The sequence below is a fragment of the Wolffia australiana genome, chromosome 5 (genome assembly GCF_029677425.1).
Source record: "Wolffia australiana isolate 7733 chromosome 5, ASM2967742v1".
NCBI lineage: Eukaryota > Viridiplantae > Streptophyta > Magnoliopsida > Alismatales > Araceae > Wolffia > Wolffia australiana.
The window spans coordinates 14,577,683-14,589,804 of record NC_135839.1 but is presented as its reverse complement, the minus strand read 5'-3'; the positions used below and the strand labels follow the sequence as shown (position 1 = coordinate 14,589,804).

Sequence of the window (12,122 nt, the reverse complement as noted above, 5' to 3'; positions counted from 1 at the left end):
CTTTTATCTTGTAATACATTATAGAAAATCCCAGATCAGCTTGCTCCATCTCCTTCAAGCCTTACTACTAGGGTTCAAATTTGCTTATGAAGTCGACAGCAATGAAGATGACCCATCATCATCATATGCACAAGTGATCCCATCATCATTTCATCATTGGTCTGGTAGAGAAAACTATGCCAAAATTTGGGGATGAAATAGTCATTCTCTGCCAACCTTACTTACTGGCTCTATAGTTCCGGATCATCAGGGTCGTGGACGATGGCCGGGACGGAACGAAGATCATCCCGTCCGACGTCCAGAATCAGTACAGGGACGCAAACGGATGGTTTTTTACCGAAACCTCCCGACGGGACATTTTTTTCGTCCGTGGACAAAAACCATCCCGTTCGTTCATCTCGGGACAAATTTTCGTCCCGGTTTTCGTCCAACCTCGCGGACGGGATGATTTTTTCATCCTGGGATAAAAAAACCGTCCCGTCTGCGTCCCTGGACTAGTGTAATTCTGGATCATCTTGGACGTGGATGATGGATGGGACGGGATGATAATCGTCCCGTTCGACGTCCGAAATCAGTGCAGGGACACTGACGGGACGGTTTTTTCATCTGAGTGGATGGAAACTGTGCCGTCTGTTCATCTTGGGACGAATTTCCATCCCGGTTATCGTCCAACCTCGCGAACGGGCCGATGTTTTCATCCTGGGATGAAAAAACCGTCCCGTCCGCGTCCCTGCACTATAACTGGCTCCAGATTCTGCTTTAGCGATAGACAAAGAGGGCCCATTGAAATGGGTCATTATAGGCTCATCTGTGGTCCATTGGATCGAAGTTGAGCAAACACTCCGGAGCCAGAGAAAAAAAAAAATATATATATATATATATATATGTATATAGGTTTCGCCGACTTCGACCAAGAGAGAATTGCAGGCCAAGGAAGAGGCGACGTGGCGCGCGCAACTCGGAGGCGGTGCTCTTCTCTCCTTCCCTTTCCTAGCCCAGGGCCCTCCGTTCCCTCTTCCTTCCTTCTCCGTCGATAATCGGTGGTTTGTCGCGCGCGATAGAGTAAAGGCGGCTTCTTTCCTACCCACAATCGCTCGTTTTCCATGGGGGGGGTGTTCTGAATTCCTTTTTGGATGAGCACTTCGTCTAGGGTCAAGCCTGGCCGCGATGATGGGGGTAGCGTTTCTACCTCGTACTCTTCCTTGCCTGCCTTATCTTCCGTTCGGGGATCTTGCGATACGGAAATGAGCTTCGGAGAGAGGTCCGTCGCCGCCGCTGGGTCTGCGGTTCTCTCCGCCATCCTCGTGAACCCGCTTGATGTCGCCAAGGTCATCCATCTCCCTTACTAGAATCTTTCGGTTTTTGCGATTCCTGCTGTGTCATTGTGTTTGCTCTGTCGCTTTTCGTTTTATTTGTGATCAAAGATCGAGGCTTCCTCGTTGGGAATAATTCCCGGGAGACTTTGTTCTTGCTTCTGGGTCCGTGAGTAGCTTGTGATTGGGGCTCCGGTTATAATTTCCTCTTTTTACTTGCAGTCTCTTACGATGGTTGCTTCGTTGTAACTTTTTAAGTTTCATCGGGTGTTCTTTCCGTGTTTTCCGTTGATCGTCTTCGATGAAGTTCTGATGTCTTTCTGGGGAATCGACCAGACTAGATTGCAGGCACAGGCAGCTGGAGTTCCTTATCATCCGTACGAGCCTTATGTTAGAAGGCACATTGTTTCCTTGGGGTCAAACTCGGTACGGAGAACTCTCTACAATCTCTGATATTTAACATCTTCAGAAATTGTTTGAATGATCTAGAGCGGATTGCCGTCGTGTAATATTTTTGCTATGACCGCGCAGAGATTGTTAATTTGATTTATTTTGGACATTCCAACCTCATTTTTAACGATAGCTTGATTTCTTATTCAGATTTTTTCAGATATCAGATGTTCTACATCATGCACCCGTGGTGGAATCTTTGGGTCTGAAATAGTTTGCCCCCCTGATTGTTTTCAGTATAAGGGGACGCTCGATGTTTTCAACAAAATCATAAGGCAGGTTGGTATCCCCTCCGCTATTTCATGAGTTGAGGTATGTGTACCTTTGAATCAATTTTCAAAAAAACTCATTTTAACATAATTATCCAGGAAGGAGTGTCTAGGCTATGGAGGGGAACGAATGCGGCTCTAGCCTTAGCCATACCGACGGTGAACTCTTAGCTCATTTCGACTTTGACAATGTTATTTAATTCTGAACTTTTCTCAGAAAATTTTGGATTAAAAATGAAATAGTCGAGGGATAATCCAGCCGTTAAGACTTCAATTTCTAATTTTTTGTCGTCGGTTTCATAATTATCAGGTGGGCATATACTTACCATGCTACGACGTATTTCGCAACTGGACCGAGGACTTCACGACCAAGAATCTTCCGGCTCTGACACCATACACCCCTTTATTGTCGGGATCAGTTGCTCGGTCGTTGGCATGCATAGCCTGCTCTCCTATAGAACTCGCACGAACAAGAATGCAGGTACTTTAGATCTGATTCATCTTAATTTTCAGTAAATTCCTGTGATATGGCTGACATATTTCTAATTTTTTGGCGCTTTATATTTCTTCTTGTGTACTTATTTTTTTCTGTGGATTAATTATTGGTAGGCGTTCAAAGATTTGAAAAATGGGGGAAAGCCGCCGGGGGTGTGGAAAACATTGGTTGAGCTTCTTTCACCTGTAAAGAGCGCCGGCACCACGCCAAACAGTATGTGCCTCGTATCCCGTGTTTTTGCTTAGATTCCACATTCTCAAAGAGAAGGAGAAAAATCATTTCAGCGCAGTATTTAATATATTAGTATAAAATTTTCCCTTGACGCATTGTAGACTGCTTCTCATTGTCTGTATGATTTTGTCATTGATTCTTGCTTCCACATTCTGCTGTGGACTTGTTATGCCTTTCGCTGAAAGTTCACAATCTATTGAAGTGCTCTTTAAACTCATCTTCTTCAATGTGAATTAGAATGAATGACTGCATAGTCTTTGCTTCTTGCTCCACGAATGACTTTAATCGTTCCCCATGTTTCGTTTTCATAGCGGTCCAAAATTTCCGAGTCTTGTGGACGGGTCTGGGAGCACAACTTGCACGAGACGTTCCCTTTTCCGCAATTTGTTGGTCAACGCTCGAGCCGGTAATTATTCATATTCATGTTATAGCAATTATTATTATTATAATCATTTTTTGAGTTTTTTCGAGTTGTTGGCTCTCTCTGATATCGATATATCAACTGTTGGAATAGATGCGAAGAAAACTACTGGGTATTGTTGGTGAAGAGGCAACGGCAACGAGCGTGCTGGGCGCCAATTTCTCTGCCGGGTTTGTCGCTGGAAGCATCGCAGCTGCTTTCACCTGTCCACTCGACGTTGTAAAAACTCGCAGACAGATTGAGGTGCGTGTCATCAATCAAACTAAAATTCCATTTTCTCTTTATATTCTCTTTTCATGAGCCTCATATTATATTAATTTTTAGAATGGTGTTGGTTTCAAATTCTCAGAAATTTTCAGTACGATTCATTTAGCATGATAATAAGTAAGATTGGCGCAAACCAAATATCTTTTTGCTCCCTATTATGTCCATTTATTGAATACGACCGGTTTCAAATTTTCAGAGGTTTTTAGCACAATTCACTTAGCCATTTAGACGATTTTTAGTATAATAAAAAGTAAGATTGGCGCAAACCAGAATTCTTTTCTTCTCTTTATTTTCCCTCTTCGTGTTCCCGAGACGTTATCCATTTATTGAATGATTTTGGTTTCAGATTCTTAGTGATTTTTAGTAAAATTCACTAGCATAATAAAGTGTAAGATTGGCGCAAACCAAAATTCTTTTCCTCTCTTTATTTTCTCTCTTCATGCTCCCCATATTATATCCGTTTATTGAATGAATTTGGTTTCAAATTCTTAGATTTTTATTAAAATTCAATTAGGATCAAGATTAGGAAGATTCGCTTGAACTGTCGAATAAACCCTCCAAGAATTTATAGAACCAAAAGAAAAATCATTTATTTTTAGGGAAGACGAGGCTGGACTTTTCTCTGTTTATTTGATATCCTTTCTTAATCTTTTGACTGCATCACAGAGGGATCCGAGCAAGGCGTTGAGTACCACCACCAGGCAAATGCTGACCGATGTTTGGAGGTAGACTCCCATTTTTCTTTTCATCCTCCATCTCAAGTTTCATCCAATCCTGAATTAGTCTAATTTCTCGCTATATTTCAGTGGGAAAAAACACCGATTTTATTAATCAATTACTCATCGAATCATTGACAGGGAGAGCGGAGCGAGAGGACTATTTACAGGAGTTGGGCCGCGGGTGGCACGTGCGGGGCCCTCCGTCGGCATCGTCGTCTCCTTCTACGAGGTCGTGAAGCACGTGCTGCACCAGAGACACTCCTCGCCGCATTGACCTTTGCCGAGGTCAACGGAAGAGTTCACAAATAATCTCGCCCTTGCCCACATACTCTCCAATTTTCCCCAACATTATTTGGCACGAATGATTTATACCATGTAATCTCCCAATCGGATAGTCCTAATTGGGTAATCTTTGACGTTTCCGGTCAATCTTTTTTTAATTTTTTATTGTGTTCTCGGAGGACATTCCAGCAAGTGGCATGCGCATAAAACCCATCATCTTAAAATAAGAAAAATAAGAGTAACCGAGAGTGGCAACGCTACAACGAGAGAAGGGGGGGGGGATCAACCAAGAATCGAGGATTCACAAACGGGGAAGAACAACAGAAAGAAGAGAAGAGTCAGAAGAGCTTGTACGAGGAGGCGTCGAGAGGATGGATGAGGTAAGTGAGAACCAGCGCCACCAGCATCAGCATGTACGCGATTCCCTGATCAATTGAAACCCCTACAAAAAAAATTAAAGAAAAAAGAAAAAAAAAACAAACCCCTCATTTCTCAAGAACAGAACATAAATAAAAGAAACAACCAAGAAAAAAAAAAATCAAGAACAGGGTCAGCCCACCATCACTGGTGGGTGCAGGAGCAGGGGCATGCTCATGCGATTGAACAACAGGCAGAGCAATCCCAAAAACAAGAGCGACCACCACCATCAATCTCTGCCAGGCTGCCGCCATGGATGAACAATTCTGCAAGACAGGCCCCCCTTTCTCTCTCTAAAAGCGCACAGGGGAAGAGAAAAACTAGGGTTTCCTGGGCAGACCCTCTCTTATATAAACAGCGGTTTTGAGAGGAAGGCAGAAAGCTTCCTCCTTTTGCCGCCCATGTGCTCGTCCTGGTCATACGCTTCTCTGCGCCAGCCTGGTCCGCTGCGATTCCCTAATCTGCTCCAACCCATGATCAGATCTTATACGCCCGGTTGGATCATCACGGATGTCGTTCTTGGCTCCATGCGTCTGACATGGCGGCAGGATTTCGCCATTTGAGACGGTGATTGCAGATTTTTTTTGCTTGCGAGCCCCAGACCAGGCTGGACGCGTCCCTTTCGGCTTGTTTTTTCTTCTGGTTTTAGAGAGAGAAAGAAGGGGAATAGAGAGAGAGAGAGAGAGAGTTGGTCGTTCACCTGGGTTTTATAGGGTGAGCTTGGAATCCAGTAATCCGGAGATGCTTCCCTCGTCGGTCATGGATCTGTCTGGATCCTGCCAAGATTTTACCGTATAAGTTTCAAGTAATGTTAGTTACATGCAAGAAAAGAAGATACCTCTAATCCCCATTTGATGTAGTCCGGCGATTCGCAGGCTTTGTACTCGTCGACAAGGTTCTCGATTATCTCTCTGGACTCGTCGAACTCGGAGAGATCGTTGTCCTGCTCTCGACATGGTTAGAGAGAGAGATAGTGCGAAGAAGAGAGAGAGATGAAAGTAGATGGGCCGCCCACCGCGAACATGGGGAACTTGCGGTAGTTGTCGAGGAAGGCTTGCTTCTTCCTCAGCTTCTCGTACTGGCTCAGGCACTTGCCGAAGAGATGGCGTATGCTTGTGTGGTTCGCCAGCATAAGACCACTCACCTGTGCGAAAGAGAAAATATAGTTGTTTTTTTCTTTTGATTTCATGTTTTTCTTGTTTTTAAGATGAAATAGGATGAATCAGTGGTTTTACCCGGTGAGCTGTTTGGACGTAGGGGGACTTCCTGGAGAGCGCGACCTGAAAATATTTCATTCATTGATATGGGTTAGTGGGGAAATGTGGGTCAACTTTATAATGTTGCAGAATTAATCAGTTGACCTGAATACTGGCTGGGCCCCATTCTATGAAGTTGACCAATTTCCTCTCGCGAATCCTCTGCAGGCTTTCATGAACCTGTTGGGTGGAAAAAATAACACTAAAAACGAATTAACACGAAGAAAAAAGAACGATGCAAAAAATGCAAAAGGGCAAGAGCACCTGTGTGGGATCCACTTCTCCCTGAATAATGTTTAAGATCGAGATGTATTTTGCTTGGCTCGCTTCCTTCGTACGTGCGTAAGAAGAAACCATGATGTTCTTCGTCTGAAACGCGAAGGAATGTAAGGTTAAATCAGTCAAAAGGGCCCGCAGTCTCATAACCAAACTTCAAAGAGAAATCGTACCTGTAATAACCGTCTCATGACGTCTAGAACAGTCGTCTTCCGAATCACGTTGACCTATTAAAACACAATTTTTTTGGGTCAGCTCGACATGACAAGCTCAAGACAAGCTCAAGGTCTATTGGCAAAGATGGGCTTTCTATGAAGAGCACTTTAAAATAGAAGCGAGACAGATTTACCTTTTTTGAAAAAAGTTAAAAAGCTGACCGATGATTATTCATCTAATTGATCCGGTAAATTTTAAACATAGAAAGTGTTTCTCGAGATCTTACCTGACGTTCGACAGTGAGTGGTGTGTACCCTGTCATTAGAAAATGACATCTTGGCGTAGGAATCAACGAAGCAAGAAGACCGACCAAGTCATTATTCATATATCCCGGATACCGCAGAGTAGTAGTGCTGGCTGACATCACAGTGGAGACTAAGGAATTTGTTTGCGCAAATGTAGGGTTTGACAGATGAAGCCTCTCAACGGCGATCCTATTTAGAGCAGTGTTGTCGAGGACGACCACACAGTCCGCGTTTAAGGTCAACCGCTTGAGTGTCAAGAGCGAATTATAAGGTTGAACGACCACGTCGCTAGTCTCCATCTGATTGGGGAAAACACTGTACGTCTGCACCAGCTTTTTGCTGTACCGTTCATTCAATGTCTCCAAGAGATACGAGCCCATTCCTGTAGTGAAAAATGTCTCCATTGAAAAAAATAAGAAAAGCAAGAAAAATGACTCCATTGAATAACACAGAGGTTAAGCTAGGCACTTTTACCTAGTAATTCTTCTAATCATTAAGGAAACAATTGGCCAATATACAAATGTGTTAATGAAGATGAAATCAAATGATGGAAGTACCTAGGAATTGGAAAAAAATATTTCATTTGTTCCCGAATGAGTGAAAGTTCGCGAACAAACGCAAACACTAACAGAAAATACCAGGCGACCAATGTTGGCGAACCGTTCGCGAACATGTGAGGGGAAAAGAACGCGGGTTTTTTGGAACATTCTATGCATCTTGCAATCTCATTATTCAGCAATGGGTCTTTCAGATTCTTCACCGGTGTCCCATTCACTTTGGTACGATTTTTAGTTCTTGATACTTTCCCCTTTTTCTAATAAAAATGGAGCATACGAATGCATCTTTCTCTGATTAAACATCCAATTGATATCCTGGTGACGTTGATACTGTAATATTTAAGTTGGTCTATCTTTAACTCAACGAATATCAGACCTCAGCTATTCTAAACTCTATGATCTTCTACGATGTAATTTTGTTGATAAAAACGGTGATATCAAAACCTGATAACCACTTTCTCGAGATAAAATGTCACAGTTTTTTATTCTGCCAGCATAGTAATAATCGGTGAAAATATTGAATATTATGAACTTCTGTCTCTTCTTCATTCTAGCCTTGCACCCTTACGAGATCCATGCGTAGATTTATGGTCTCAGATGCAGCACAAGTGGGGATGTCGTTCGTTCCGCAATTGTTCGCGAACGAACCGAACACGATTTTTGGCTGTTTGTTCGTCAAAAGAGTGTTCTTTCAGCACCAAAGGACATACTTCCAATTCTTTGAAGTACCCTTGAAGTAGTAAAATGACCTAACGACCCTTGTAGGAGGGAATTAAAACCCATATCAAATGTTTGGAATTAGAAATGGAAGGAGACTAAAAATGATACCTGAGCCAGTTCCCCCAGCAATTGAGTGGCATAGAACAAATCCTTCGAGGCTGTCACTTCCATCTGCCTCTCTGTCCACCATATCCATTATGTCATCAACAACTTGCTCACCCTAGTTCAAAATAAGAATAATCAGTATAAACACAAGAAAAATACATTTAGAGGAGTTTTTCCCATGGGTGGATGATTGAGAGGAGTCGAAACTTAACGAAAAATGATTCCCTGGTATAAAGTGCGTCTGTCAAAAGAGATTTCCCGAGATAATAGATGGGGGGCCACAATGCAATCAAATGAAAATTATCTGATTTGCATTCATCCAAAAACACTCCATAAAATGAATTATTATTATTTTTTGAAAGAATATAATGGGTTATTATTAATTCTAGAATGATCTATTCTCCCAAGGTGTTTGAAAAATACATTGCAACACTGAAAATAGCATTAAAGATTTAAACCCGGATAACTTAAGTAAAGAAGCAAGCAAGCAAATAGAAGAAACTTTAGGAGTTAAACTATATATTTTTTCCAAGGTTTAATGACAGGAGAGTATCCGATGACACAAGTCAGTGGAGGTATTAGCTGCATTAGTTGAAATAATGGAGAACAGTACGAAACTTAAGAAATCAATCTAAAAGAGAACCAAAAAAAAATCTCAGGTCGACAAATTGTTGTTCTTAAAATGGTGCCACAAGCTTAGATACAATGGCCGCAACACGGAAGCTTTGACATTGATGAAAAATTCTATCATGATGAGTATTTTGATTTGTCAAGCTAACTGTAGTGAATGATGTTGACGGGGTATATACTTTCTCACTGAAATCCTAGCCTCTGAAATACATATTCGAAAGTTTTAATAAGTCAACGGAAAAAAATTGCGGTGAAGCGAACCTGATGATATCCACTAGCCCAGTTATTTCCCGCGCCGCCGCCATGATCCGAGACAAAGATATTTTCATGGTTGTAAAGATTACGATATTCACTGTTCTGGATGCCGTTTATAACTCTGGGCTCCAAGTCCATCAGAAGAGCGCGAGGAATATAATGCTGATCATCAGCTTGGTAAAAAAATACATCTTTTCGGTCGCCTCCCTGAGAATAGAACGGCATTAAAATTTTCATTGACGATGCCTATGCCAGAAATAGTAACGACTGCAAAGGAGAGTGAACCAGTTTAAATGAATCGAAAACAGTACAAAACCTTATTAACAATCGAGGCCCTGGTTCGAAGAACATATCAACGGACCAGGGGAGCACACCAACCATGCATGTTAGTACGAAACTCACATTCGGGATTGCTAATTTTTCAAGTCATTCTATTCATGAACATTAGAATTCTTTTATAAGGCATACACAATAATCGATTCGATGATTCTTGATGCTAACAAAACCTGAATGATGGAGTGGTATTTTAAACTTGTCTAAATGCAACTGATCATCAAGGACGCATTCATAACTACCCAAACTTCACCTGCAGAGGTCTGAAGCTTCAAATGAAACTAAACACGGATCTCCTGGATTCATCTCATTTATTACAATACAGTACAAGGCGATTTACACTGGCGACCTCGTCCTACCGTCGGCTAAGCCCTAGAGCGATGTAATCGCAAGAGTTCACTACAAAAAATGACGAAAGGGCGATCGAGATAGCGGTATGAACCGGAAAAACCATCGGAAAAGAACGTTCAGCCCCTGCCTAGCGACTGTTAAGGTAAACAAACATCAGAAAAATGCCCAAAACAATCCTAGAGGACAACGGGCTTTGCCTGAGTAGCAAAATCTTCGAGAAGACCGTCTTTGCCGATGCCGTGCTCCAGGCAGAGCTGCTTCCAGAACTCCATCCCGATCTGGTTCCCGCATTGCCCCACCTGAATGGTGATGATCTCCCGAGGCATTTTCACCGGTTTAACCTCCAAGAAGAAGCAGATAACAAAGGTGGCCTCCCCGGATGCCCAGATCGTCGTCGCTTCAAGGATTCTCGCCCCCGATCTCGTTGCGAGAAATTTCTCAATCCAATTCCTTCATTCTCCGGGAACGAAGTTTCGAAAACGCGAGGGAAATTCGATCAACTTTGTAGAACATCTCTTAAAAAGACAAATAAGAGCATTCAGAATTGAACTTCCTTCGTTGGGCGGCAGAGGTGAATGGGCCTTCTGGGCTGATTTCTAAGAGGCCGGCCCAAAATTGGGCATGGTAGTATTATTTTAATATGTTATTTTAACATTACAATTCCACCAAGTATCAGTTGTTTTGGCCTTCCTCCTCTATTTCCCTGCGGCTTTAGTGTGACCAGTTTCACCCAAACTTATCTCCCTTAAATAACTGATGGTGGCCCAGTGTTTAGTGGAACTGTAATGTTTCCATATTTTCTATAATTTAAAACAAGAAAGTTATAGTTGGATTACTTGTTATATGATTTCCGTTCCAGCACTTTGGGATAAATGTATTAATCCAAGAAATATCTTAATGTTATGGTATAATGAATCATAAAAAATGGTAAACATAGTTCATTGGGATTTTCAGATTAAGTAATTGGTTTTTAAAGGGGCCAGCTTACGGGACAGGCGTCTCTCTGACCTGATAACTAGTATCGCCTCCCCGCCCAGCTCTATTAGATCTTTTGATGTCTGGAGTATATTCATGAGGAATACCCTGGAGTAATTACTATGCTAATCAACAGTTAAATTTTTTGTACCAACATGTCTCCTGAGATGGGCAAACAAAATATGCCATGAAATCATGGAACTGTAAGTCCCTCCAATGGTTTCATGGGAATGATGAAATCACCAAATATATGAATTTCATTAAAAGTTACAAAAAATCAGGCCTCTCAAACTTGAATTTGGAACTAGGAGAAGAACCTTGACGTAGGTTTCATTTTTAGGAACTATTTTTCTGATATGGGATATAGGGATTGATTGTGGATGTGCCAACTAGAGATTCTGTGAGGAAGACAGGGTCATAGGGGGGAGGGAATTGTCAAGGTGGAAATCAAATCTCAAGTTTAAACAAAAATAAAATATTGATACCAGTTAATAGATAATTTTATTTAATGTACATCGATAGCTTTAACAAAATTAAAAGAATGATGATGTTTAATACTGTCACCTATAGGTGGAATCTAAAAAGGAGAAATAATTGGAAACACAAAATCATGCACATGTTCCTCTTCCCAGGTTGAGTGTAACCAGCACCTCACTTCCATGAGAGCTGATACCGAGGTAGACATGATGAGCTCAATATATCTTTAACACCCAACTTTGACCTGACACTATAAATCGATATCTATTGTGAAGGATCCACAAGAAAGAAATGTGGAATATCGTATTGCACATCAGAATTTTGTGCATCAAGCAATTACATGTGAATCAAAAGTGGTCACCTCCAAGGATGATGAAATATTTATGAATTTAATATCTCAACACTTGGCAAATCCAATATATCGTAATGAATGAGAATAGATACAACATCATTATTTTTACATCTAGAAGGAAGGGTAAGCAATTTTTCTTGACAATATATGCCAGATGACCCAAAAATTCCAAAATCATCCTTGTGATATATTTGATGAAAAAGATGCCCAAGAAGTTGATGCCAAAGTTCATGAGATCCGTCCACTGAGAAACAGGGATGGTAGGAGTAAATAAGGTTGTCGCTTGGATTGAGAATATACTGAAAGCATGCCTCAACCTTGCAAATTTATTTTTGGGCATAAAAATTCTGAATACCTGCAACATAAGAGGACAGCGGTATATCATAGACAATACTTGTCAACATATTAACATATTTAAAATTAAAACATAAATGATGAACACACATCTTATTTTGACTCAATATTTGTGTTCCTTTATAAATGTTACTCTTGATGTGACTACATAAGGA

General features: G+C 41.4%; 3 protein-coding genes across 4 annotated transcripts; 1 reads left to right on the top strand and 2 right to left on the bottom strand.

Annotated features, from left to right (window-relative positions):
• The first annotated feature begins 910 nt into the window (after positions 1-910).
• Positions 911-4,608, top strand: LOC144703347 (mitochondrial carrier protein MTM1-like). Of its 2 annotated transcripts, none has more exons than XM_078575505.1 (10): positions 911-1,328; positions 1,650-1,739; positions 2,001-2,042; positions 2,132-2,191; positions 2,343-2,513; positions 2,642-2,741; positions 3,071-3,165; positions 3,274-3,423; positions 4,114-4,172; positions 4,305-4,608. In XM_078575505.1, exons 1-10 carry the CDS (start codon positions 1,134-1,136, stop codon positions 4,438-4,440), a joined length of 1,098 nt encoding a protein of 365 aa, XP_078431631.1. In that variant the 5' UTR covers positions 911-1,133; the 3' UTR covers positions 4,441-4,608. The 2 variants fall into 2 exon arrangements, with proteins under 2 accessions (XP_078431631.1, XP_078431630.1); XM_078575504.1 differs by having other exon boundaries at positions 1,914-2,042.
• Positions 4,609-4,646: 38 nt separating this feature from the next.
• On the bottom strand, positions 4,647-5,289 carry LOC144703348 (arabinogalactan protein 41-like). The gene is made up of 2 exons (XM_078575506.1): positions 5,008-5,289; positions 4,647-4,890 (listed from the first exon to the last, which is right to left on the bottom strand). The coding sequence occupies exons 1-2, from the start codon at positions 5,117-5,119 to the stop codon at positions 4,787-4,789; spliced, it is 216 nt and encodes a 71-aa protein (XP_078431632.1). The 5' UTR covers positions 5,120-5,289; the 3' UTR covers positions 4,647-4,786.
• Positions 5,290-5,461: 172 nt separating this feature from the next.
• On the bottom strand, positions 5,462-10,326 carry TUBG1 (gamma-tubulin). The gene is made up of 11 exons (XM_078575502.1): positions 10,007-10,326; positions 9,132-9,332; positions 8,244-8,355; positions 6,840-7,240; positions 6,571-6,624; positions 6,386-6,490; positions 6,227-6,301; positions 6,101-6,145; positions 5,881-6,009; positions 5,704-5,808; positions 5,462-5,641 (listed from the first exon to the last, which is right to left on the bottom strand). Exons 1-11 carry the CDS (start codon positions 10,133-10,135, stop codon positions 5,573-5,575), a joined length of 1,425 nt encoding a protein of 474 aa, XP_078431628.1. The 5' UTR covers positions 10,136-10,326; the 3' UTR covers positions 5,462-5,572.
• Between the last annotated feature and the right edge of the window lie 1,796 nt (positions 10,327-12,122).